Genomic DNA, 27,611 nt, shown 5'->3' with positions numbered 1-27,611 from the left:
AGTTCTGCCAAAGTGTTTGTGAAATATAATTATCTGAAATGCAATATTGGCTTTCAATATGTCATTTCATATTTAATTTGTGTAATACAGTTGGTTTGATATCCGAACTATAGGCCTAATCAATAGACTATATGAAGCGGTTTTAATTATTATAGCCTTTACAGAATTAGGCTGTAGGCTGGCTTGCCTCATCGTATAGCCCACTGACAGCCTGCCTGTCCCTGAACAAGCTACTGTAGGCCTACATGATCCTCTATCAATAGTGATGCCTTTCATTAAAGAGTAGCCTATAACTAAACATGGCAATATTAATGTGTTAACATAGCCTATGTAAATCATCGCATGGGAACCGAACCCGAGAACACGCAAAACATACCTCGCATGATATCCTGTCACGCTGCGCATGACACCACGAACGATGTAGGCTACTTCGTGTAGAGCCGCAACATTCCTTGGACCACACACAGATCAAGTTCAAACAATGTAAGTTGCATAATTTTCAAAAATTCTTTGAAACTAGCGAATAGGTAGCAATGTTTGTAATAGGTATCAATGCTTGCAACACTGTCGGAAAAAAGTTTCTCCTTCTATTTTTTAAGTTGTAGGCTACAGGTGACGAAAGCACAGGTTGACGGAACCAACTTTTGGGACTCGTTTTCCGAGTGGTGGGTTTTTTTTGCAACACAGATAAATTTAGCTCGGCAGTTAGCCTGCCACCGACCAGGTTAGTTCAGAAGCATATGTTACCCCAGCAACTCTGTAGCGGTAGTGGGGTAACGGTCGTTGGGCGCCAGGTGGATTCTACCACCACTCAGACAGAGTAAACTAATAAGCAAGCTAAAATTCAGAAATTATGAACAATGCTAAACAGATAAAGAAATGAGGTCCAAACAGGAGTTCAAAAGATGTACTGTATTGAATATTGTAATTCTGTTATGTTATTCAGTACATCAGCAAGCATAAACACATGAAAAAACAAAACCACCCAGAAGCAGTCAGCAGCAATAATATATCTAGCAAGCCCCTCGCTAGAGGGCAGCAGTGATATCCTCGGTAAATTACAAAAAAGGCGAGATGCAAAAAGGTCCCAAAAACGCAAAAAGGTCCCAAAAAGCGCAAAAAAGGTTCTTCAGTCCAAAAAGACCTCTTCAGCCTGCAAGGCCACAATAAATCTGCACAGTATAAACAAACTAAGCTCGACGCATGCAGCAACAGGACAAATACGTATGCAGCAACAGGACAAATACACAGGCTGCTCACAACAAGCTAACTGCTCTCCAGTGTGGTTAAATAAACAAAGTAAACAACAAATAATAGCGAAGTCACGGACAAAAGAAAAGCCCTCCCTAAAACCAGGGCGCAACAAACGTGACTTGCTCTCAGGTAGTTTAACAATTACCAATCACAGTTTAACAATTAAAAGGCAACCCGGGCGCCAGAGGAAAAGGAAAATGTAGAAATGAAAAGTATTCCCCCCAAAAAAAGGAAGTAATAACCCTCCCCGGTATAGCCTATATTAAACTAAACTACGGTCGCGCAGAGCGCTTCAAAGCACAGGAAAAAAGACGCAAGCGCAGCCCTAAACACCGGCCCTTTGCTAACGTGATCGCTTGCAGAACAATGATAAAACAGTTCGTTAAAGCAAAGCGATCACGGAGCTCGGTGTGCACACAGCAATTGCAACTCCGTCGCGTGTCTCCTGCGAACAATGTTAAGACAGTTCTAAATGCAAGGAGATCACCGAACGGAGTGCACGACTAAACAACAACAACCAGTTAAGTCAAGAACAACTACTCCGCTACCGCGATTGTTCGCTGAACAATGATAAAACAGTTCGTTATCGCCAGCAATCACGGAGCTCGGTTTGGACAGACAAAGACAAACGTCTACAAACCCTGAACCACTCGGCGGCTTGTGTCAACCTGCCGGACAATGATAAAACAGTCCTATTAAGGCTAGGTGATCACAATTGGCCCACACGCGCGCACAGACAAAGCCCAAACCAGGCCGCTCTCCCAAGACAAACACAATACCTGTATCACGTTCAGCACTCGCAGGGAAACGCCAGCGAACCAAACACACAGCCGACACCGGTAGAGGAAACGTGAGATGAGAGAGGGCGGACACCTTTACCTGGGCTGCCATAAATAGACGTCGGCGGTTTCCCGTATGTAGCCACCATGTTTTTTGACAGTAAACACTTTTATTATAGGGGGCAGATTTTGATCGCCACACTCTTCTCCCCTTAAAAAAGGACAAAAGTGGACCACCCATATTACAAAACAGTCAATAGGTAGGCTACCTAAGAAAGAACAGTAACAACAAAACTTGATCTTAGACAGAGAATCTAATCGAAACCCAGGAACTCGTCATCCACATCTGGTTCCGAAAAGATTTTCAGAAGTTGCTCCCGTTCTCTACGGTCAACCTCAGCAGCAGTGGGGAAGCATTGCTTAAGGCGGCTCACGTGGACTGTACGCAAGTCCTCCCCAGAATCCTCTCTCACAACTTGATAATTGACAGGCCCCAACTTGGCCACAACTCTATAGGGGCCAACCCATTTACGAGCCAACTTCGCCGAGAAACTACGTGAGGCTTGGGACAAAGGATAAGCCCTCATCCAAACTCTCTCCTTGTTGCCATATGCAACTTCTCGACGAGATTTGTCGTAGTTTCTTTTTTGCTTTTCTTTAGCTTTCACCAAGTTCTTGGCTACTAGCAACCGGAGATGTTCCAGATCTCGCGGAGGTCTATAATGCGCATGAGGCTGCAACACCCTGTCAACCGGTCCCATGATCTTACCTCTGAGCAACAACTCAGCAGGGGAATGGCCAGTGGATTCTTGCACCGCAGTGTTGATGGCAAAACGCAATTCTGGGAGGTGTTTATCCCATAGTTTGTGCTGATCACCCACATATGAGCTCAACATAGTCTTAAGGGTACGGTTCACCCTCTCGGTGAGGTTAGTCTGCGGGTGGTAAGCAGTTGTTAATTTCTTTACCACACCCCAGCGATCACAAAGATCTTTCATGACCTCAGACACAAACTGTGGCCCACGATCTGACAAAATGTGCTGCGGGACACCCCAACGAGTGAAGATGTCCTTAAGCAGACATTTACTGATGGTCTCTGCAGTGGCCTGACGCAGTGGGAAGAGTTCAACCCATCGGGTGTAGTAATCTACCACTACAAGCAATTGCGTGTTCCTCAGAGAACTCTGCGGCAAAGGACCCATAAGATCAAGACCAAGCATCTCCCATGGCTCTGAAACTTCGGTCTGCTGCAAGTAACCAGCAGGCTTGACACACTCTGGCTTATGGGTCTGGCAAACATGACAGGTCTGGACATAACCAGCAACATCCTTCCACATCTTTGGCCAGTAAGCCACATCCATTACTCTCTTCAGAGTCTTGTAACGACCCAAATGACCACTCAGTGGGCTGTCATGGTAGGCCCTGAGCACAGAGTCACGCAACGGTCCGGGGACAAAGATCTGGTAATGTGCACCACGCTGAGGATGCACAGTTTTACGGTAGACCTTATCCTCCACAATTGCATACTCTAAGGCACACTGGCCAGGGGTACTCTCTGCCTCAGCTACCATTCTGTATAGCCCCTGACATTCAGGGTCTTCCTGTTGTGCTTTCCACACATCAACATCAGACAAAGGGAACGGAACAACCTTGTCTAGGTCTACACTGCACACAGCCAAGGAACTCTCACCACCAAGGCTTGCACGGGAGAGTGCGTCAGGAGCAGCATTCAATTTACCCTTCCTGTACTCTATTGTGAAACAGAACTCCTGCAGACGCAAAGCCCAATGCACCAGACGAGAGTTTGCTTTAGTTGTGTTGAACACCCAAAGAAGAGAGGAATGATCGGTCACCACTACAAACGGTTTACCCTCTAAGTAGTGTCTCCATCGCTCTAGTGACCACATAACAGCTAGACACTCTCGTTCAGTGGTTGAGTAGTTCTTCTCTGCACCAGAGAGCGACCGGCTCGCATATGCTAGCACTTCCTCATCAGCCAATGCTGACGACCTCTGAGCAAGTACAGCACCGAGACCTATGGCACTCGCATCTGTATACACAACAAAGGTGCAGTCCGTGTTCGGATGACCAAGTATCGGAGGAGATGTCAGATGTTGTCTGAGGGTGTCAAACGACCTCTGACACTCAGCTGTCCAATGAAATTTCATCCCTTTCCTTTTAAGAGCATTCAAAGGCTCCGCAATGACAGAAAAATTCGGCACGTACCTATGGTACCATCCAGCTAACCCAAGGAAGCGCTGAACTTCCTTCAGGTTAGTGGGAACTGGATAAGCTCTTACAGCCTCTGTTTTCTCAGAGTCTGCTCTCACTCCCTCCCCACTCACAACATGTCCAAGAAACTTGATCTCTGACATGCAGAAGTGACACTTCTTGAGTTTAAGGGTGAGGCCTGCATCTCTGAGACAATTAAACACAGTCTGAACATCTGCAAAGTGTTGGTCAAGGTTAGCGGAATAAATTATAATATCGTCAAGATACACAAAACAGCATCTTCCAAGACAACTTTGTAGAACAACGTTCATGAGCCTCTGGAAACTAGCAGGGGCATTTTTTAAACCAAAAGGCATTTTCCTGAAGGAATAAAGGCCAAAGGGAGTGATGAAAGCTGTAATGGGACGACTTGCAGGTTCAACCTCTACTTGCCAATAGCCGCTATTCAGATCTAAAGAGCTGAACACTCCAGACCCCGCCAGTGATTCCAGGATCTCATTCACAGTCGGCAATGGGAAAGAGTCTCTCTCAGTGTGGGAATTCAGTCGACGATAGTCAACACAAAACCTAGTGCTACCATCTTTTTTAGGCACCATAACAATGGGTGAGGCCCACGGGGAATGGGAAGGCTCAATGATACCCTGGGACAACATGTCTTCAATGTGAGTCTTTACTTCCTCACGTTTGTGAACAGGCAGGCGGTATGGCTTCTGAGTAACTACAACATCACCTTTTAGCTTTATTTTATGCTGCAACAAAGAGGTGCAACCCAGTTTAGTTGTACAAACCTCAGGATTTGCCAGCAGAAGACTTTGCAACTTCTCTGCATTTTGACCACTTAAACTACTCTGACTCACAGCAGCTTGCAACAACGACTGCAGGTCCTCAACAGGAGTAGGCCTACTAGGTTCTGCCAGACTGGAAAGTGGAGACATAGTGGTTACAACAGAGGCAGAAGTTAAGGTTGGAGAAGGTGGTGGGCGCAAACCCCAACTAAGAAAGAATTCCTCTGCAGGAGTGAAGCTACTGGGGTCAGATGAGCAAAGGGAGGATGGTGGCAGAGAGAGCATGAGTGAAGCAGCAGTAGTTGTAGGAGAAGACCGAATACCCCAACTATCTCTGGGTCTCCCCATGACTTGAAAAGGGAAGACTCTACCTTGTTTATCACCCAAAATAGAATACGCTTGATCTCTCACATTAAGCTGCATTCCACTAACAGAAATGAAATCAAGGCCAAGCACCAGAGGATAGGCAAGGACGTTAACAGCAAGCACCGCAGTTGGAACACTCCAATTACGCCCATGCATGCTGTACTCTAATACCTTTGAACCCACAGGATGAGTATTTGTGCCGTTAGCAAGATACAGAGGTCCCTCATCCCATGACTCAAGTTTCTCGTTTGGAGTTTTAATGGTGTTCCACAAATCAAAACTCATTAAACTATATGTAGCTCCAGTGTCTACCAGTGCCTTACCCTGGCTGTGTCTGACTGTGACTGGCACTGCCAGTTGCTTCAGTACTACCACTGGAACAGGCTGAGAAGGCATGGAGTTTGTTTTAGGCCTAACAGGCTGAGATTTAGAGGAAGGCTGGTTACGACTCGTAACCGTGGAGACAGAACCCTTAGTGGTGTTAGGCGGACGAGGGCCAAAGCTTTTCACTGGCTGATGTTGTGCTCGAAACTGTGGACAGCTTCCAGGAGGATGTGCACTTTGGCAACGCCAGCACAAGGGAGGGGCAGGAGGCTTGAAGTCAGCTTTTTGATTTTTCTTTGATGGTTCTGAGTTGTGGGCTGGGGCTTCAGACTTAGGAGCTTTAGTCATACGAACCTTCTGCTCATATGTTTTTTGATGTAAGAGATCTTTTTCAAGCTGTTGCCCAAGTCTAACAATTTCATCCACAGTGTGCGCGCGTCCACGCAGTTGGCTAACTAACTGAGGATTCATTGTTTTAAAAAGCATTTTCACAATCTCATCTTCCACAGCTTCAGGCTTCCATCTCTTGTACAGGGCCTGGAGTGTAAAGGTGAAGTCCCTTACACTCTCGTCGGGCAACTGAACTCTGTTTCGGATTCTCTCCTCCAGCTCATCCGCATAATCTTCAGACAAGAATGACTCTAAGAACTGCTTCTCAAACTCAACCCAAGTGTGCACCTTATGTCTGGCTATCTCCCACCAATGACGTGCTGTGCCATGCAAGACATTTCTCATAGTGGCCAAGATCTCAGAGCTGGACATGGGTCGGAGAGCAAGGAAGTCCTTACACTTGGAAATATACAAAAGTGGGTCAGGGTCATCACCTGAACCACCGAAAGAGGGAAAAAGCAGTTTAATTGGCAAACGCCGGTCACCAGTGCGAATAACTGAAGGCACTGAATCAGGCTCGGGCTCAGGTTTGTACTCCGGTTCGTCACGAGTAGAAGACCTCTGCTGATAACCCATACCGGTAAAAGGAGAAGGAGAGCTCACGACTCTTGAAGGTGGAAAAGTTGGTCTGACATTCAATTCATTAACTTTTTTAGCAAGACTATCAACAGAACCTTTGATGGCACAAACCTGGGACTGCAAGTCCTGCAGCTCAGGCCTTACTGATCTATCCAGTTGTTCAGAGAAAACAACAGAGAAAGAATCCAATAAAGCAGCGTTCGATTCCTTTAACAGGGTCTGGAATTCAGCTGCTGTCTGCTTAGAATTCCACTGAATGTGTTCTATGCATTTAGTGAGTAAATCTTTGATGCGGTCTCCAATAGTGCTAAGCAGGTCATCATTTGCTTTTTCCACTAAACGAGCAACATCCCCCTTAGCTTCGACAGCTTCACTTGAAACATGCCTTAAACCCTCCTCAAGCCATTGTCTTTGACAAGCAACGGTGTTTTCAAACACTTTTTTCATAGAATCAACAGCCTGAGAGAAAACAGCAATATCAACAATTGTACCCTCGTCACCGTCTGGAGGTGGTGGTGGTGGGTCCGGCAAAAGATCGTCTAAATCATCAGGAGTGTCAAAATCCCCCAGTAAAACAGGTTTGGGAGCAGGAGTGTGAATAGAAGGGGCCAGAAGAGACATATCATCCGGACCTGGTGAAATGGTCTCATCCGGATTAAGGTCTAGCAGGCTCATGATTAAGTTAGTACACCACAGTTCAAAAGTACAGTAAGCAAATTCACAAACTGATCACACAATGCTAGTGTCAATATGAATGCAACACATCACAAAGTCAAATTCAAATAGGCGTCTACACTAGAAGCTCATATCTGAATGTATACACAATTCAATACTGATATTCAAAAACACTACAAGTTCAAAAATAAGTACAGTATTTACAGTTCGAGCCCCACGTTGGGCGCCAAAATCTGTAGCGGTAGTGGGGTAACGGTCGTTGGGCGCCAGGTGGATTCTACCACCACTAAGACAGAGTAAACTAATAAGCAAGCTAAAATTCAGAAATTATGAACAATGCTAAACAGATAAAGAAATGAGGTCCAAACAGGAGTTCAAAAGATGTACTGTATTGAATATTGTAATTCTGTTATGTTATTCAGTACATCAGCAAGCATAAACACATGAAAAAACAAAACCACCCAGAAGCAGTCAGCAGCAATAATATATCTAGCAAGCCCCTCGCTAGAGGGCAGCAGTGATATCCTCGGTAAATTACAAAAAAGGCGAGATGCAAAAAGGTCCCAAAAACGCAAAAAGGTCCCAAAAAGCGCAAAAAAGGTTCTTCAGTCCAAAAAGACCTCTTCAGCCTGCAAGGCCACAATAAATCTGCACAGTATAAACAAACTAAGCTCGACGCATGCAGCAACAGGACAAATACGTATGCAGCAACAGGACAAATACACAGGCTGCTCACAACAAGCTAACTGCTCTCCAGTGTGGTTAAATAAACAAAGTAAACAACAAATAATAGCGAAGTCACGGACAAAAGAAAAGCCCTCCCTAAAACCAGGGCGCAACAAACGTGACTTGCTCTCAGGTAGTTTAACAATTACCAATCACAGTTTAACAATTAAAAGGCAACCCGGGCGCCAGAGGAAAAGGAAAATGTAGAAATGAAAAGTATTCCCCCCCAAAAAAGGAAGTAATAACCCTCCCCGGTATAGCCTATATTAAACTAAACTACGGTCGCGCAGAGCGCTTCAAAGCACAGGAAAAAAGACGCAAGCGCAGCCCTAAACACCGGCCCTTTGCTAACGTGATCGCTTGCAGAACAATGATAAAACAGTTCGTTAAAGCAAAGCGATCACGGAGCTCGGTGTGCACACAGCAATTGCAACTCCGTCGCGTGTCTCCTGCGAACAATGTTAAGACAGTTCTAAATGCAAGGAGATCACCAAACGGAGTGCACGACTAAACAACAACAACCAGTTAAGTCAAGAACAACTACTCCGCTACCGCGATTGTTGGCTGAACAATGATAAAACAGTTCGTTATCGCCAGCAATCACGGAGCTCGGTTTGGACAGACAAAGACAAACGTCTACAAACCCTGAACCACTCGGCGGCTTGTGTCAACCTGCCGGACAATGATAAAACAGTCCTATTAAGGCTAGGTGATCACAATTGGCCCACACGAGCGCACAGACAAAGCCCAAACCAGGCCGCTCTCCCAAGACAAACACAATACCTGTATCACGTTCAGCACTCGCAGGGAAACGCCAGCGAACCAAACACACAGCCGACACCGGTAGAGGAAACGTGAGATGAGAGAGGGCGGACACCTTTACCTGGGCTGCCATAAATAGACGTCGGCGGTTTCCCGTATGTAGCCACCATGTTTTTTGACAGTAAACACTTTTATTATAGGGGGCAGATTTTGATCGCCACAACTCAGCTGAGATTCCTGTTAGCGGGAGTAATGGAACCGAAATCTCTCTAAAATTAGCGAGGCTTATAGAAATGAGCCAGGTTTAGCCTTAAGCTAGGTTGATGGAATACCCCCCTGGCAATGTTTTAAAACTAAACTTTCCATTCATTAGTTTGTTAGCAGCGTCCATTCAGGCATTGACCATCACAGAATTTAAAGGGGAACACACAATTTGTTGTTGCATTTTATTCATAACCAGTCGGTGTCTGGGGGCCCCAGGCAAGCCTTATTGCGACGGGCCTGCGTCCATTTGAACCATAGACCTAAAAGAAATGTTAACGTCTTCAGCTGGACATCTTTAACAATGGCATTGTGGGGCGCGCTTACTGTTTTGCTTCTGGTTTACAGCCGGATCCTGTAGTTTTTCTAATGTGGCTAGCTGCTAGTGTTACCGTTCCTGACAGCTAGTTTCCACGCTCTGGGTAAACTTAGTGCAGTTCCTTCTTCACATTTAAGCAAACAGTCCGATGGCTCGTTTCTTGGATTTTATTTGTGCAGTGTAGGCTACAACATGTAACAGTGGACATGGAAAATAATAGGCTAGATGTTAGCTACTTAAAACTGCTGCCTCTAGTGCTGTGTCGGCTTCATGTCACGCTGCTACACACACAACTTCTGTCTATGTTACCATACTAACACCACTCGTAGCTGACATAGGCTACACAAACCTCGCTACTATAACATGGATGAACTTATTAATAGCATACAATCAGTGCTTAATTTGTAAAGTGGGAGGTGCCGGAACGCAGAGGATGGGTGGATCCGGCGACTCAAAAATAAATAAAGGGTCGGCGGGACGACGACGCACAACGATTCTGTATGCACTACCCAGCAAGCAAATAACGTTCTGCTAACTTTAAGTAACGTTAGCTTTTGTTTCCCCTATGGTTCGTTTTTCAACAACCTACTAATAACGTTTAGAGAACGTTATCTCCAGGTTGTCAAAACAAATAACGTTCCCCTAACGTTTTTACGACTAAAAAAAGAAACGTTATATTTTGGTTGAATCCCAGCAAGCAAATAACGTTAGCCGTTGGTTCTCCTGTGGTTAGTTTATCAGTAACCTTCTAATACCCTGGAGAGAACGTTAGCTCCAGGTTATCAAAGTTCCCCGAACGTTATTACAACTAAAGAAAAACGTTATATTCTGGTTGCATTTCTCTTTTCACACAACGTTGCTACTTAGTTGTTTTTTGGTATCTTATATGTATAAATCGGTATTTTCTGGTTATGTGCGTGGGGTTGATTATTGTTGATGAAAATCGCCCCAGAGTTTCTACGAGTTTCCAATTGAACACGGCCAGCAGCCACACTGCAACTTAGTCGGAATCATTTGTTGCAAAATCGACATATAAGCCTATTCTATTCTTCCCCCCTCTGTTGGATTGATATTCGGCCGACCAGAGCCAGCCCGTCTATCTAAGAAGGGGCCAGCGCGAGAAGAAGGTAGGTTGAGAAAAGCTAGCCTACTTCCATCTCGGGTCCGTGAAAAAAACAGCCAGCTCTGGTGTGGTGTGTTGCAGACTCAACCTCGCTAATTTTAAGACATCTGGATAACACAGAGATAAAGTTACTCACGTAGGCTACTGGCTGTATATCGATCACATTCTTCACATCGTTCTCCATGCACTTGTTCCATTAAGTCCAGCAGTCAACAGGCTTTTAAAAAACACTGTACAGGGTAAACTGGGTGGAAGAGCTAGCTAGCCATAGTCCCAGGCAGGCACACAATGATTTCATGCTAACTAATCTGACGAATAGTGTTGGATTAATCCATTATCGATTAGAGTGGCACCTGAAATGCATTCATGTTTTTAAAGCTTTATTTGTTATGAAAATATGATGATGAGGACTCCAATGAATTCTTTCTCAAACGTTGAGACTGCATCTTAAACAGCACAATGTTCCCGGGGGAGAATTGTTTTATATTAACACGTAGTCCAAGTTATAGCCTATGTTTAGGCTATTGTGTTGTTCACTCAGCCTATCCCACAATTCCCAGTCCAAATTTAAAACAAAATAAACCAAAATCCATCATAATTCTGAACCGAGGACTTTTAATGGCATATGCAATAAAAACAGACAGTTTTGAATTTTGAAACAGTGTGTTAGGCTAGCGCCTGCTCTGCTGATGTTTTGATCCGACTAATCGTTTATTAAAGGAAAAAAGACACTGTAGACAAGAAAGTATTAGACCTAACCGCATTTAAATATTTAGCTGACACATTATAAATTAACTGGCCGTATTCGTCGCAGTTCAGCAAGCAGCTGATGGTAAGTGAAAGAACATACGTATGTGAATTGTCATTTCCTTAATCATCAGAGACGTTCGCTCTCCCAGATCACAGATAGACTGTCGTCGCAGACGGCGAGTGTACAGCGGAGCCATGTCTGAATGTCACGATAAATCTACATATTTTTTCCTCTTAACACTTTGTTGCTGGGAGGTTAGGGGAACGTTAGCCTAATGCAACCAAATATTGTAAAGTTCCCTAAAGGGTAGGAGAACGTTCTGCTAACCAAAATAAATAACCAGAAAAAAACGTCAAGAAAACTTTCCTGGGGAACCATGGGGCAACTTTCGCAACTTTCAGGCAACGTTCCCCTAACCAAGAAAAAAACATTCTAAAACCGTTCTCCTAACCAGAAATTGTATACCAGTTACCGAGTGCGGAGACAGAGTGCAGATTCGCATGTTTAAGGCTTTATTTCGCCAACACTGCAAGACAGTAAGCTAGCAAAGGTTATTTTAACCAACGGACAACGCTCAGAGTAAAAGGATGAACTCCAAACAAGCACACAATACTCACTCAAAGTTCACGCAACACAATGAATCAATAATTAGGCTAACAAATAAAACAAAGACTACAATATATTGAGAGTACCAGCAGAGAATAATTAAGACTTCATTTTACTTACACATACATCTTATTTGTCCAAAACAGCCCATACAGTATACATAGATAGACACCTGCCTCTACCCAGGTAGCAAAAATTGTGCGGGCCGAAAGCGGCCCGATTAAAAACGAAAACACTCGGCCAATCCTCGGCATGAATCTAGGACCGATTGCTCTCCGAGCGCTCGGCTGTAACGCGGCCCAATTAAGGCGAAAACACTCGGCCAATCCTCGGCATGAATCTAGGTCCGATTGCTCCCCGAGCGCTCGGCTGTAATGAGGCCCTATTTCGGAACCCCGATGTAAAGCCCCCCGTCCAGTTCATTGTCTGGGTTTTATTGATTTCCATTCGTGTCAAGTTAATACTACAATTGCTAAGCAGTAATACAAGATATGCCTAATCTGCATATAAATCATAGACAGTTTTCAAGTTTAAAGCATTTTTATTGGACTATACATCACAGCATTCATGTACAACCAACACGGGTTTCAAATACTTTGAAACATTTAAATTTAGTCCACTGCATTTGAGTTTGAAACTTATCTACGATGTCTACCGGTTTGCTCTGGCTTCGCCATCTCTGTCGGAGGTCAGCTGTATCCACCTGGTGATGAAGAGCTTTTCTGCGTAGTCTTTAGTCAGGGAATTCCGGCGGACTGCATCTGAGAAAAAAAGCACAAGAAGACGGCAGCATGTTAGTCGACTCACAGTGTAGCACGTCTCTGTAACCGTAATATGCTAGCCTACTGGACCAGTACAAAAGTATGAGAAAGAGACACGAGACACCACTTTACAGAATAAAAATGAAATAAGTCAGTAGTAAGATTTTGTTCCAATTTATTTTCTTCCACAAGTCAAAGACTGAGCTCGTAAATAACAACCCATATATTGCATCCAAGCTGCAAAGATATGAGCTAACACCCCAGCTAGTTTTAGCCCCTTAGCCAATGTTTACCTTTGAGCTAAACAGCTATCGTTTTAACTTATTGATCCCCACCTTGCACTATAGCCATACTTTAATCTGGCATGATAAAGAATTTTCGGTTGTTGTCTGATTGTTAATTGAATTACATTTCTGAATTCTTTCTTTTCGTTTCGTCTGGAGGGATAGGACGAGCACTTCGCAGACAACGTGGGTCAACATTTCATTAGTAATAACACGAATGTAGTAGTTTTTGTAAAATGTTAAGGGAACTCAATGGTGATGCTTTATAGGGAATGTTAAACAAGACTTACCTCAAGTTCACCGTATTTCGCAGAATCAGCAGAAGTCAGGTGTCTTCTCTCATCTCATCCAAAGTTGTGCACACTCCAGTGATGACTTGAGCTGACTGCGTGCTTGACGATTGCTGCAGGAGCCGTTGAAATCGGCTTCATACTGGTAAAAAGGGTCTGAGCCGAGCGCCCAGTTAACAGCTGTCGAGCAGCTCCCTGCAGGTGGCAAAATAACCTGGCCCAATTGTGGTTGCCACGACTCAGCCGAGGACGCGTCTCAGCCGACAGCGCCGCAGGTTTTACGGAAGCGGCCCGCTCATAATTTCTAGCAGGGCGCCGATGCCGCAACTCAGCCGACAGCGCCGGAGGTTTTACGGAAGCGGCCCGCGTGTAATTGCTAGCTGGGTATTTCCCTACTCCTCAGATCCCGTGCAGATATGTCCTTTGGCAATCCATGATTACACGTAGGGAATGGGATTGAACCGGGTAGCTTAAGCAGTGGGCCGACAAGGCCAATAAAGAGTTGTGAGGAGATGGTAGAGGGGAAAAGAGATCCTCTATTTGCTGCGCAAATTAAGTTAATCTGCGAAAAACCCCGCTCACTCTGCACTTGAGATGGGGACAGTGTTGACCGCGGCCAAAAGGTCCGAACGAACTTTTATTTAATGAATGAATGAATTATTGTTTGCTTTATTTCATTGTGATATGGTCATTGAGGTGGTGGATCTAATTTAATAGCTGCCAGATCCAATGTCGGAGGTTCCGGATCTCAAATTAAGCCTTGAATAGCTGCCGGATCCAACGTCGGAGGCTCCGGATCTTGTTCCGGCTTGTTCCGGCTCAAATTAAGCACTGCATACAATGATAAAAGGTAGAAATTAAATGATCTACCCTTAATTACGTCCGCCAAGGTAACTCAAAAAGTTAAGGATAGATTTCGATGCAGTTTTCAGGAAAGGTCTGAAATGACCCAAGCATGCAATTTTGGGAGTGATAACACTTTTAATTATTTTCAAATGCGTGCATTTTTTATTATTTGTATGAAAACATTTCCTGAAATTTCCCGATTTTGTATCATAGCCTATGAGTTGCATGCGTAACAGAGATGTCTAATATAAAGATTGCTCAAGGGTAGACTACAGTGGTGGCGACTAGCATCGCAAGCCGAAACATTGCTAAGGTGCAGCTAAGAGAGGTCTAAGAGTGCTCCAGACCACTCTTACCAACGAACAACGTACGAAAGACATTCGTAGCAAAGAAGCTTTCGGGAAATGCGTGAACATGTAAAGGTAGAGCTGAAGATAGAGGTTACGAACTAGCGTTAAGAAGGCTTCGGGAAACCATCCCCTGATGTATAGGCCTAGGCTACAGTACATTGTAGCCTAGAATAAACAAACAACGCAGTTTAAATGATTGGTCCTTGTTGCATTATTCATTAAGATAATTCTAAACAGATTGTAGTCTGTAGTTCAAACAACTTGGAGTTGTAGTTAGAACGTCAATTATAGCAGCTCACGTAGGCCTATTAAAAAATTGTCGGGTTTAAATCGGGCTCGGGCTCGTTATTACAGTTAATGTGTCGGGCCGGGCCGGGCTCGGACACAAAGTGCACGGGCTCGGGTAGGGTCGGCTTGATTTTTTGGACCCAATCTTAAGTCTACTTCCAACACAACAATGATCCTAAACATACTGCCAAAAGAACAAAGCAGTGGCTTAAGGCGAGACACGGCAGGTGAAAACACTGCTTTTGTGACCTCCGGTCAATTTCGAGATTTTGTGCTAGTTTGCTACCTTAGCATGTATTCTACCACCCTACTACAACAACAAAGTCCGATTTGCACTTTTAGGTGTTTGTTTCACAAACTTTTGTCTGCTCGCGCCTATGTATTTCTCCTAATTTCACCAAAAGTTCCCATTCTAAAGTGTCATGTACTCCCGCGACCGTGATTCAAATCATATTGTGTGTGACTCCGTTGGAAAGCCCTGTTTCTCCTGCATGACGCTATGCAATCCAAATATGGGCATTTCCTTTGTATTAGAAACCAATCGCGAAAGTTCATAGGCGGGTCCAGGCTTTAGAACGGTATCTCAATAGACCTCTGAAGTTCGCCTACAAAAAAGCCACCATCTTTGCCCAAATAAGGAGATCCGGTATCTTGAGATTGTTTCTATGGGAAAATAACATGGGGTTTTTCAATTATCGCACCTGTTAAACTCTCGCGGGGATGATGACATTGGAAATGCAGACGTTTTTCGCTACAAAGTTTTGTCCACTGCCGTCTAGTGGATACTGTGATCTTCGGTAGGTGAAGACGGCACACTTTGATCTTTGCTACCCCAGAGCTAACTTACAATGCAACTTGCCATAGGCAGTTAGCTTCAATTAACTCCCGGATCTCCTTATATGGGCAAAGATGGCAGCTTTGGATCCTTTTTGTAGGTGAACTTCAGAGGTCTATTGCTGTGTTTCTATGGTTTCAAGGCTGTTTTCTCGAAACGAGTTTCCTCCGGTTTCCTCTCCCACTCTAAGCTCAAAAACTCCACTTCTGTATCACCTACATACACCAAACTTTCCAGTTTTATTCCTAAGTATATTGTGAAGACTTGTCCAGAGGGGTTTGTTGATTTATTTTTCTAAACCTGATTTATATGACGTTTTATTCTTAAAAATTAGGCAAAAATCAAGTTTTTATGGGTATTGACAGTATTTTCAGGTTTACAGAAAACGAAATGAAATACCCATAAACCCCTCCGGACATGTCTTTGGATTTACTATATATACAACATGAAAAAAGAATTTTGGACCTGGCTTTGTCTAATGTTGAGTTTTTGAAGTTTGAAATATATGCAAATTAGCGCATAATTAATGAGAACACCTAATTAGCATATTTAAACATTAAATTACAGAAAACTTGCAATACATTTTTTTCACACATTGATGTGAGTAATCAGCTGGTGAAGTTTCATGATGATATCTGTAAGTTAATTTTTTTACCCTATTCACCTGTAGTGTCTCCCCTTAAAGGAGAATTCCGGTGTGAAATTGAGCTTAACTGTACCGAAACATGTTAAGGTGTACTCACACGTGTTTTAGACGCACTTTCACTCACCCCCAGCATTCCGAACTCCTCCGTTTTCAGCCTAGCTTACAGTAGGCTTGAATCTATTAGATTGGGCATTACGTAGCCTATGCAGCTAAATCGCTATTTTTAAACCATTAAAAAGGTTCCAAGTAACTCCACACTGCATTGGTAGACTTCTGAGGGTCCTGACATTTAAAACGAGATACTGAGAACTTTGGAAATGCACAGGAAGTTTATTTTAAAAAGACTGTTTACAAGCAGTGCCTTCATAGAATCTCTCCGCTGGGCGCCATCTTGGAATCAAGTCGCGATAAGCCGACTGACGAGCACGAACGAACAGGAAGGACAGGGGAATATATTGCTAAAGTAATTCCATAGGAAATATATAGTTATACTGTCTACATGAGCATGATGAGTAACAAAGCTCAAAATGTTTGCAATATGTCCCCCTGTCTTTCCTGTTCGTTTGTGCTCGTCAGTCGACTTATCGCGACTTCACCACAAGATGGCGCCCAGCGGAGAGATTCTATGAAGGTACTGTTTGAATAAACAGTCTTTTTTAATAAACTTCCTGTGCACTTCCAAAGTTCTAAGTATCTCGTTTTAAATGTCAGGACCCTCAGAAGTCAACCAATGCAGTGTGGAGTTACTTGGAACCTTTTTAATGGTTTAAAAATAGCGATTTAGCTGCATAGGCTACGTAATGCCCAATCTAATAGATTCAAGCCTACTGTAAGCTAGGCTGAAAACGGAGGAGTTCGGAATGCTGGGGGTGAGTGAAAGTGCGTCTAAAACACGTGTGAGTACACCTTAACATGTTTCGGTACAGTTAAGCTCAATTTCACACCGGAATTCTCCTTTAAGGATAGGATGGTGAATATCCTTGAGTGGCAAAGTTAGAGCCCTGACTTAAATCCTGTAGAAAATCTGTGGATTGACTTTGAGAGCAGTCCATCGCCATTTCCTACAGAATTTGACTGAATTTTAACAATTCTGCACGGAAGGTGTGCAAAGCTATAATAGAGACATATCCAAACAGATTGATGGCTGTAATGAAAGCAAAAGGAAGCTCTACAAAGTATTAAGTCAGGGGTATGATGACTTTTCCAAGAATGTTATTCTAGTTTTTAATTTTTATTAATTTTCAGAACAGTTGACTTTTGATTCATTATTATGATGTTGTACAGCTAAATTTGTAAATAAAACTGGAAAAATATATTATATTAAAAATGGGTTTTGATTTCAGGCTGTAAGACAAAAAAAGTAATTGTTTCAAAAAGGTATGATGACTTTCTATAGGCACTGTACATTTTTCATTCACAAAAAAATGATGTTCTTAAAGGTTGGATATTTCCTCTTTTTTAAACTAAGCCATTAAAATCAGTTTCCAAAAGATGATTTTATATTCCTCTTTTTAGTCAACTTTAGCATGGGTGCCAACACTTTTGACCATCACTGTATAGTGTATAAGAGATAGACAATTTTACATTCTCCTCAGTGAAAAAACAGAATCAATTTATCATCTTTGGTTCAGAAACTATTATCAGTTTACTCTAACTTAACTTTTAAAGAGTAGAGTGTTTTCATTCCCTGATTTGACACATGACCCAAAAATACACAGATGTAATGGTCAAGATGTTTTACCATCTAAGCAAGATGCATAGCTAAACATGGGTTGTCTTGCTATACTCTGAAGAGGCTAAATCATTTGTGCTGAGGAAAGAGAAAAGTTACTAGACTGAATGTCCTCGGTACTGGAGCGCTGAAATTAGAATGAGCCATCTGCAAAAGGGTTAACAGTAAAAAGTTTAAACTATCTCTCTCTCTCTCTCTCTCTCTCTCTCAGGTATAGGAGCCATGACCTGGTCCCCATTGGCCTGTGGTCTCATCACAGGGAAGTACAGTGATGGAATCCCAGCTGGTTCTAGAGCAGCAATAAAGGTAGGTGAGTGACAGTGAGTGAATGAGTGAGAGAGAGAGAAAATGTGCAAATCTAAAATGAAAAACAAGGCTTGATTTGTTTTTTCCAGACATATCGCATATATAGTGAGCAGATAACAGCAAACACCAGATTTGGCTTATTCCTCTTTGTTCCCTTGGAATTATAAAGTTATATCTATATTCCAAGTAGTTCTGAGATATTGAGCTTAAAAGTCTTAGAATTTCATATAATTATACTTAGCAAAACAAACCTCTTTAGATATAATGTCCAAAAATGTATACAACTACAAGAAACACCTCATTTTAGCTTCTTACTACTAAGTTAGATAAGATTAAGAATATGTCAATAACTCAATTTTGACAAAAATGTGAGATGGAACCAGTGACGTGCGGTCAGGGTAGTAAATTTCATTTTAAAAAGAAGGACGACACATATTTTTAAAACATATAATTAAAAGCTCACACGGAAGTCACAAACAATACAATTAGAATGCAATTTCAATTCTAAAAAGTAAATTTACGTCTTATTTAAGGTCAAAAACTCAAACGTGAAGGCTTACACCAACAGCGATTCACAACACTGAACTACGCAGCAAAGCAAACATGCCTGGTTACCCCGCATTCACACTGTCTCCGTCCGTCAACGGATCTCATTCACTTTGCATGGGGCGGACTCGAAATGCATTGTGGGTCCGTCGCTTCAGCTCCGTTGCCTCCGTCAAGAAAGTTGAGAAATGTTCAACTTTTCAGGCAGCGACGGATCCGTCAGCCAATCAAATCACGTGTATGCAATACACATACGGCAGATCCAACCTCCGTGATCCGTTGACGGACGGAGACAGTGTGTACGCGGGGTTACCGTGGGAACGCCCAAGCAAACCGTCCCGAAGCTTGCTTGGATTCCAAAGGCCAGGGTAGGCTTTTAAGGTCTCTGCCTATCCTCACCATTCATTTCAATGCTGCGAATTTCGGAGGTTGCGCATGCGTATTACATGATTCATGCGAAAGTTTATGGGGAGCATAAGCATGCTTATTCCCGCCAAGCGCTGCCTTTAGAACGCAGACAAGCCAATGGCAGTCCGGCCTCAACGGGACTCAAGACATCAGCTCGGACAACTCCACATAGGAAACAAACAGCAGGGAGGAGGCATACAATTACAAATTAATGGTGGATTTGTGTAGTTTAGCTAATTAAAAACCCAGACGGATAACCATGGTCGACAAAGTACACCGAGAGGCTAGAAAACGAGGTTATATTTCATCAACAGTAGCCTACAAGATGTCTCACGTTTGCAGCAGGTCGGCATGATGGCTACTAAAGAAGCCAACAAAGCACCAGGTATTCATCATGTCACAGGCAGAAAAAAAAGTTTGGGTCTTAGTGAAAACGATTTCCCCCCTCTTAATCCCCCATAAATACCAGGTCTAGTGAGGGAAATTAGCTTTAGGCTATTTGTTATTAAAATATGATGAGAAGGACCCCAATGAATGTTCTCCCTTTCCTTCTCAAACTACGTTGAAACTGAATCTTTGACAGCCCAATTTTCAAAATTTCCCGGGGGAGAAACCCCCGGACCCCCGTAGGTTGAAAAAAAAATTGCACACCTAGTAACGGCTCTGATTCTGTGAAATGACTAAGTAGGAGGAGTAGGCTATTTACCATGAAAATATAGTAATATTTGCGAGTGTACGAATGGAATTTACATATGTGAATGGCCACTGCCTAGCCTGCCACAGACCTCACCGCACGCCACTGGATGGAACCTTATCATTCTAAGGGGACATCTTGATGAACAGTATAGTCATTATTTTTTGTATGCCACTGACAGTCTGTATAATGAGTGTAAAAAAGTATGGCTATGCAAACCCAGAGGATTACATATCAATATTAGTAACCTGTGTGTGTGTGTGTGTGTGTGTGTGTGTGTGTGTGTGTGTGTGTGTGTGTGTGTGTGTGTGTGTGTGGTTTGGTGTGTGCGTGCATGCGTGTGTGAGCGTGTGTGCACGTGCGTGTGTGTGTATGTGTGTGTGCACGTGTGTGTGTGTGCATGTGTAAGAGGAGACACTGTGTTATCCAGTTAAATGTTTGTGTGTGTGGTAACTGTGGGCCAGATGTACTAACGTTTTGCGCCCATTTCAGGCGTAACGTGCGTGTATAAACATGGGGAGGATATGTATTAACAGGCCGCAATGAGAGAAACGCGGAGACTGCCTGCCGTGGGAGCTGAGAATGGCTATTTGCGTTTTCCCGTGTCATGCATATTAATTCCTGGGCGGATCGGCTGAAAATGGGTGTAACGCGCAAGTACAGGGGAGGAGAGGCGATTGCCATATGTATGAAAACAGCGCACGTCTATTTTGCGTTGAAAAACTTCCGCCTGCTAAAAGCAGGTGTAATCCAAATTGCGGTTGACTGCTTCTCTTAGAAAAACGTTTAGAGACAGCTGAATCAGTATTCAGAGCATCAGTGTCCTTCATTGTACTATGTCAAAAGCAACCTTAACTTTCGTTTGCCTCTGTAATATTGTATTGTCTCTTTCACGACATAGCCCTTCTCAATCTGTTAGACTAAATATTAAGTCATAGCCCTGGTCTACGTGTAGTTAAGAGTTCAAGTATTTTTTTAGTGGATTAGTAGAACTACTAGGCCTACTCTGTCTGTCTCTGCTCATTGACATCTCTTTGTATCATGTATGATCGCTAAACTTTGATTATTTTTAATGTTGCCATATTCAACTGCGCTTGTGGCTCAGCTCTGCACAGCGCGTTGTACAGGGGGCGGGAACGGGCGGTGTTGGACGCAGTTAACATAATGAAGTGACAGCTTAGTAAATTCCACGCAATATAGTAAAGCACAGCGTTCGCAGTCTGCGCATACGAAAACTCTGTATTAGCGCTGTCTTAGTACATCTGGCCCTGTGTGTCTTAATGGTGAAGCAAAGACACAGTCAGAGATGAATTCAGCTACTGTCTATTGTCAAGTGTCATATGTGTGTGTGTGTGTGTGTGTGTGTGTGTGTGTGTGTGTGTAGGGTTATCAGTGGTTGAAGGATAAACTCCAGGGTGAGGAAGGGAGAAGGCAGATGGCCAAAGTGAAAGAGCTCCACCTCCTGGCTGACAAGCTAGGGTGTACCCCTGCTCAACTGGCTATAGGTGAGACAAAGTCCCACGCACACATACTGTATATATAATGTATGTAACTACAGAGAGACAGAGACAGAGAGAGAATGACTTGAGGAGGCAGAGTGAAAAAGAAAAGCAGGACGAGTGATGGCTAAGTTATGTTGGCTATGTTGGACATATGGTCAATACTCATCTCCTGCTCAGCCTTCCGTCAGAGTTCTTGTCCCACCCCTTTTCTCCTCTTTCTCTCCTTCTCTCATTTTTCTCACAAACTCTATAACCCACGCTGTTGTTTTTCTCCCTCTTTCAAGTTCAGATATATTAAGCTATATTATATATAAGCTATATTGGCATGGGCATGTTATTGTATAGATTATCAAAGAGTCTATTTTCAAAATATAGTTGGAAGGAAAAGGGAAGAAACAAATCAGAGAGAGGAATATCAACAATGTACAGTATAAAAAGAATTTTGAATTCATATAAAGCAAAATATAAATTTCTTTCATTCAGCCTGGTGCCTCAGAAGTGAAGGAGTGAGTTGTGTGTTACTGGGTGTCTCAAACACAGAACAGCTTCTGGAGAATCTGGGTGCTATACGGGTAACCACAGATACACCACAGTACTATATGTATTACATACACCAATCATCTTCTGCAGATGTTTATAGCTAAGGTACACAACATACCGTATTTTCTGGACTATATGACGCTCCTGAGTAAGATGTATCAAACCAAAAATGCATTGTGAAGCAAAAAAAAACCATAAATAAGTCGCACTGGACTTAAAGCCACATTCATTTAGAAATGTATTTCACAAAATCAAAGACCAAGAACAGACAGAGACTAAGTAACTGGACACAGAGGCCAAAAAGATTTAGAATTCCATCGAGAATGTTAATGTAGACAAAAGAGTGAAAAGCGGTAAGCTGAGGTGAGCCAGGCGATAATGACGACTTGGAGGGTCCGACGGTAATTGTAAAGCGATTTACAAAATATTCACTGAACAAAAATGCTGGTGTGGTACATGAAAATGTAACTAAAATGTGGAGAATGCAATGCAATCAAGCCTTTTGGGCAATGTGAAGGCACAAGCCGGTAGCAGAGCAAATGCTTGAGGCTACCCCCAAGAGAGCTAGAGAAAAAAAGAGGCACGCTTTAAAAGAACGTGCAAACTTTCAACAATGGTATAGCCTACTAAGTTATTCTTATTTTAGAGACTGTTCCCATGCATTTCCATGGACATTTAATCTGGAAAGGCAAGTTACTCAACTAGCACATAGAATAGGATGACCAGACCACTATTAAAGTGTGGTCTTATAGCCCAATAACCCATGTAGAAAGACATTATTTCAATAATGTGTGTGTGTATGCATGTCAGTCAATCGTAACAGTCTGCATAATCTTTGCAGCCAACCTTACACCATGCCTTAACAGGATGTGATGCGATCAAACACTAGCGATATAAAATCCGCTTCATTACATTGTTTTCAATTGGGGTGTCCTGACTGCATCGACACCAGCAGGCTGAGCAATGCAAAGCGACATTTTGAGAGAACTGTCGGACGGCCCGTTTCTATGTCCTTATGTTGCTCACGTTTCTCTGCTATTTTGAATGGCATATTTATTGGGTTCAATGTAGATAGACATTAGAGACAGTTGCTCGGATCTTATTAGGACATGGTATTACAGTGTATCTCTGTAAAGTTTGTCGCAATGCCTCATCATATTTGCCTTGTTTTAACGATTAGGACAATTCTGTGTCATCATTCTCAAAATAACCTATGGCTGCGAGTTTTGTTTTCAAATGTTTCGTACATGTCTGGATAACGGGTGAGGCATGTTTAGGAGACAGAGTATGCACACTTATTTAGGCATCATGCAAGCCCTAATCTCTGACTGAAAGTGTGCAGAACTTGTGCATTTACATAACAATATTTAATACATTTCTCAGGGGAAATGTCTGACATGTTACAAGTTCACCAAGCTCCAGATCTCATTCCACAAGCCTAAAGTGCCCTCTCGTGGCTTTAGACGGTAATGTTTACTCCTTGGTTCATGGGGGGGGGGGTTATATATAAATTACACCTCACTATAAGCCGTAGGACCAGTCAAATGATGAAAAAAACTTTGATTTATAGTCCGGAAAATACGGTGCAGATTATGTTCGGGAATACTCATGCACCTACCAGGAGTAAGTAAATCATCATTTTAAAGCAGCTGAAATGCAAAAGTGATGTTGGCTTCTACATACAGTACTGTAGATTACAGCTATCAGACTATGGAATAACCTTCTGGTTTACAGTAAGTCATCATCAACCATGTGCTTCTAAAAATCTGACCTGAAAACGTAATTCACTTATCTGGCTCTGTGCTTTTTGTCTTATTGTCTTGTGCATATTGTCTTCTGCCTGAAAGCCAAAACATAACCTCATATTGTACCATCATAATCCCTCACACCTTGACCACAACCAAAGCACCACCTCATTAAAACAGGATTAGCTCACACATTCCTTTTTTTATTCACAGGTGCTATCTCTCATGACTCCCCAGATGGTGTACGAGATCGACTCACTCCTGGGGAACCGTCCACACTCGAAGAAAGAAGCACGTGCCTAATTGAGGAACAGAGAGAGGGAGAGAGAAAGGGAGATGGAGGGAGAGATAGACAGCGGCAGTAACGAAATCTCCCCTATCGTTTCTAACCAAGCTGCACGACCTTATTGTCAAGCTCCCAACATTAGTGTAGTCTAAAGTATACACCCTACAGTATATCTAACTACCTTTATTCAACCAAAGTCATGCAATAATGCATTTATTTCAAATATATATTTATATACTCAATAATAATAATAATGCAATATCTACAAACACACACACACACACACACACACATACATACACACACATATTTGAATGTGTACTACCACTACCACTCAGTAGCCTAGTTAAGCTAGAAACATTTAGAGACAATAGAAATATCTGTCTCTCTGCTCTGAACATTCTGCCAAGCCACAATGCTTCCTAAAAATAGTCTTCCCCTAATATGCATGTCCCTTTAAGGAAACCATGACAACTAGTGATGACTCATGAGAGATGGACCAAAGAAAAAAAATATTTTCTCAGGAGGACCATATGAGGATAAGTGGCTCCCCAGACCTCTCTGAGAGGCTAGACTGCGGCTGCCTCTGCTTGGGTCAGGGTGCTCTGTGTGTGGCAGGACTGCAAGAGAATGCTTTCTGTCTGCATATCAGCCTGGAAGTTTGGTGGGCAGTGCTTACTCGAACCACATATGAACTTTTTTATCCTAAGGATGCTGCGTGAAAACATTGTATTTGAGTGAGATTACACTGATACTGTTCTGGAACATATTGTAGTGCATCAATCAGTACCACAGAACCTTGTGGAACTGAGGGACTAGAGGCTATGTAGGTTTGTGTCATGACATAATTATTCTGACAAGGGGGCGCCACACTACCTTCTTGGAGACCTGTTATATATAGGGTATCTAATCTATTAGGCAATATAATGTAGTAGATTATACAGTATTAAACAGGGGAACTAATCTAGTGAGATTTGAGCCTGTAGGCTTGTGTCATGACATAATTATTCTGATGGGTGGCGCCACACTTGCCTCTTAGAGACCTATTATATAGGTGCTCTAATGTAATATAGTGTGACTGCAAACCATAGGTCACACTCATACTGTAACTGATGTTTCCCTGTTACTCCCTCAACACACATAACAAGTGTAGATTGACCTCTTACTCAATAGGTAAAAGATTATAAGTGCATGTTGGTTAATGTTGAGTGACTGAACATGCTTTGGTTAGTTCTGTCCTGATCAGTAGCTTTTAGTGTACAATAATTCTGATAAATACCCTATTATTTATGGACCTGTAGTGGATAGATAAACAAAATAGCTTATTATATAGGAAGTGATCTGTGTGGGTTGGGCTAAAGGGGAGTTTCAGCAAATCACTGCTATCTGGACAAATAGGAACATGCTGTTCTGTAACACCACTACCCTTTTGGGTAACACTTTATAATAACTACACACAATTCATCATATATTAAGCATTTGTTAACTATTAGTTAATGGTTTGTTCATCATTAGTAATTAATTGTTCATGCATAATTTATCATCACTTAAGCATTTGTTCACAAAGTTATGATTGGTTTGTTCGTAGTGAATAAGCCTATTTCTAAAATATGTATAAATTGTTGCTAATACTTAATATAACATGCAGTATCATTTTGTTAATGAAATACTATTCATTATTTAACAGTTGTTACATATGCACTAATGATTAGTAAGGACGTGAATACATGTTTTATAAACCACTTCCTAATACTATAATTCATGATTAACTCAGGAGTTACAAGTGGTTAGTTAATGATTTTTGTGAGCTCATCTAAAGTGAGGTCTTTTTATGCCTTGCTACACATTTGCAAATAAGTTGTAAATACTATGTTCACATTCATTCATTAAGCTGACAATTTTATCCAGAGCGACATACACAATAATGTCAATTAAATTAAACACAACCGCAGAAGCTGGAATTCGAACCTTCAACTGAACAGGCGACAGAATGATAGCCCTGCTTCTTAACCACTACACTACCTCTGCTATTATTCTGACATAGATGGGATCTACTTTTACTTGTTTTCAGAGGACTACTCTCCTGTTATGCGTATGACTACACTAAGCAGCGCATTGATACAATAGTTAGAGACTTAAAGCATACAAGTAAATAATTGACTGAAGTATACTGAAGTGAAGTTAACCAAGTAAAAACATTGTCACTTTACTCTGGTGTTTATTGATTGTTTGTTGTGAAGTGAAGAACATAACATCCACTCAGTTAAAAACACATACAACTATGCAAGAGTGTCTTCTACTACACACTGTTAAGCATGTTATTAAATGCTGTGTTCTTAATTTTGAAGCATAATTCCTAAATTAACTCTCATCTGTAAATCATGCCTATAAAACACAGCTATAAATGTTTGTTCATAGCAAACACGCGCATCTGTTTTATATTTCTGAATTTATAGCTACAATAGCCATGGGCAGGTGTAGTGTAGTGGATAAGGCATTGGGCTAGCATGCTGTAAGCCTAAGAATATTGGGGGTTCAATCCCTGGGTGCCACCATTATGGCCTTGCTCTTTAATTTCATTGATAGGGTAAGTCTCTTTGGATGAAAGTGTCTTAATAAATGCAACTGTAACCTTTATAACTCATTTGTAAATATGTAGCAAGGCATATACAGTCCTCACTTTAGATGAGCTCACAAAAATCATTAACTAACCACTTGTAACTCCTGAGTTAATCATGAATTACAGTATGAGAATTAACATAGGAGTAATACTTTACAAATGATGATCAAAGCATTTACTAATAGTTTGTAACTGGTTCATAATAGGGAGATGATTTCATTTATAAATGGTTGTTTCATTATTTATAAGGCATAAACCATGTATTTAGAAACATTTGTTTTATTTACTATGAACAAACCATTCATAACTTTGTGAACAAATGCTTTACTGATGATGAATTATGCATGAACAATACATTACTAATGATGAACAAACCATTAACTAATAATTAACAAATGATTAATAAATGATACACTGTGTAGTTATTATAAAGTGTTACCAACTTTTGTAGTAGCCTACATACTGTATGAGCTGCAGTACTGTTGGTTATGTGTTATGACAGCCATATAGCCTGCAGTTTACATAATAGAGAGAGTTAGATACCCAGGGTTGTTTTACAGTACATTCTCTGTATAGCCTTTTTTGTTTCAATCCTAGAACCCTGTCCTTCAGATGCAATTATTTGCATTTAGATTGTATCCATCTCTATTATTGTTTGTCTTCATACTAAACTTAAACAGTGAGAAAATCTCTCTCTCTCTCTCTCTCTCTCACTCACTCACACACACACACACAGACTTGCTTATTTTGTCAGTGGGCAATGCGGTGTGTTGAGACAATCATATGCTCGAAGAAAATCAGTGCAGTAGTCAGGCAGGAGTTATACAGATAAAATATAGGATACAAAGACTATATAGATTATAGAATTGGGACTTTAGAAGAGGCTATAGCAAGATATTATGCAATGACTATGGTAGTTTTATGGAGCTGTCTTATGTATCTGTCCAACACAAGCTGTATGTGTGTGTGTGTGTGTGTGTGTGTGTGTGTGTGTGTGGGT

The 27,611-nt window shown here is 42.0% G+C and overlaps 1 protein-coding gene across 1 annotated transcript in view; it reads left to right on the top strand.

Moving 5' to 3' along the window:
• Nucleotides 1-24,135, top strand: part of LOC134060204 (voltage-gated potassium channel subunit beta-3-like) — a 143,698-nt gene extending 119,563 nt beyond the window's left edge. The window contains exons 11-14 of the mRNA XM_062516834.1: nucleotides 18,176-18,270; nucleotides 21,303-21,423; nucleotides 21,904-21,992; nucleotides 23,919-24,135. Coding sequence (XP_062372818.1) covers nucleotides 18,176-18,270; nucleotides 21,303-21,423; nucleotides 21,904-21,992; nucleotides 23,919-24,008 — 395 coding nt within the window. The 3' untranslated portion in view covers nucleotides 24,009-24,135. The remainder of the gene's footprint in view (nucleotides 1-18,175; nucleotides 18,271-21,302; nucleotides 21,424-21,903; nucleotides 21,993-23,918) is intronic.
• Nucleotides 24,136-27,611: the final 3,476 nt, after the last annotated feature.

Source organism: Sardina pilchardus, chromosome 16, assembly GCF_963854185.1.
Source record: "Sardina pilchardus chromosome 16, fSarPil1.1, whole genome shotgun sequence".
Lineage (NCBI taxonomy): Eukaryota > Metazoa > Chordata > Actinopteri > Clupeiformes > Clupeidae > Sardina > Sardina pilchardus.
The sequence above is the reverse complement of the archived record's forward strand: the minus strand, read 5'-3'. Positions and strand labels throughout refer to the sequence as shown.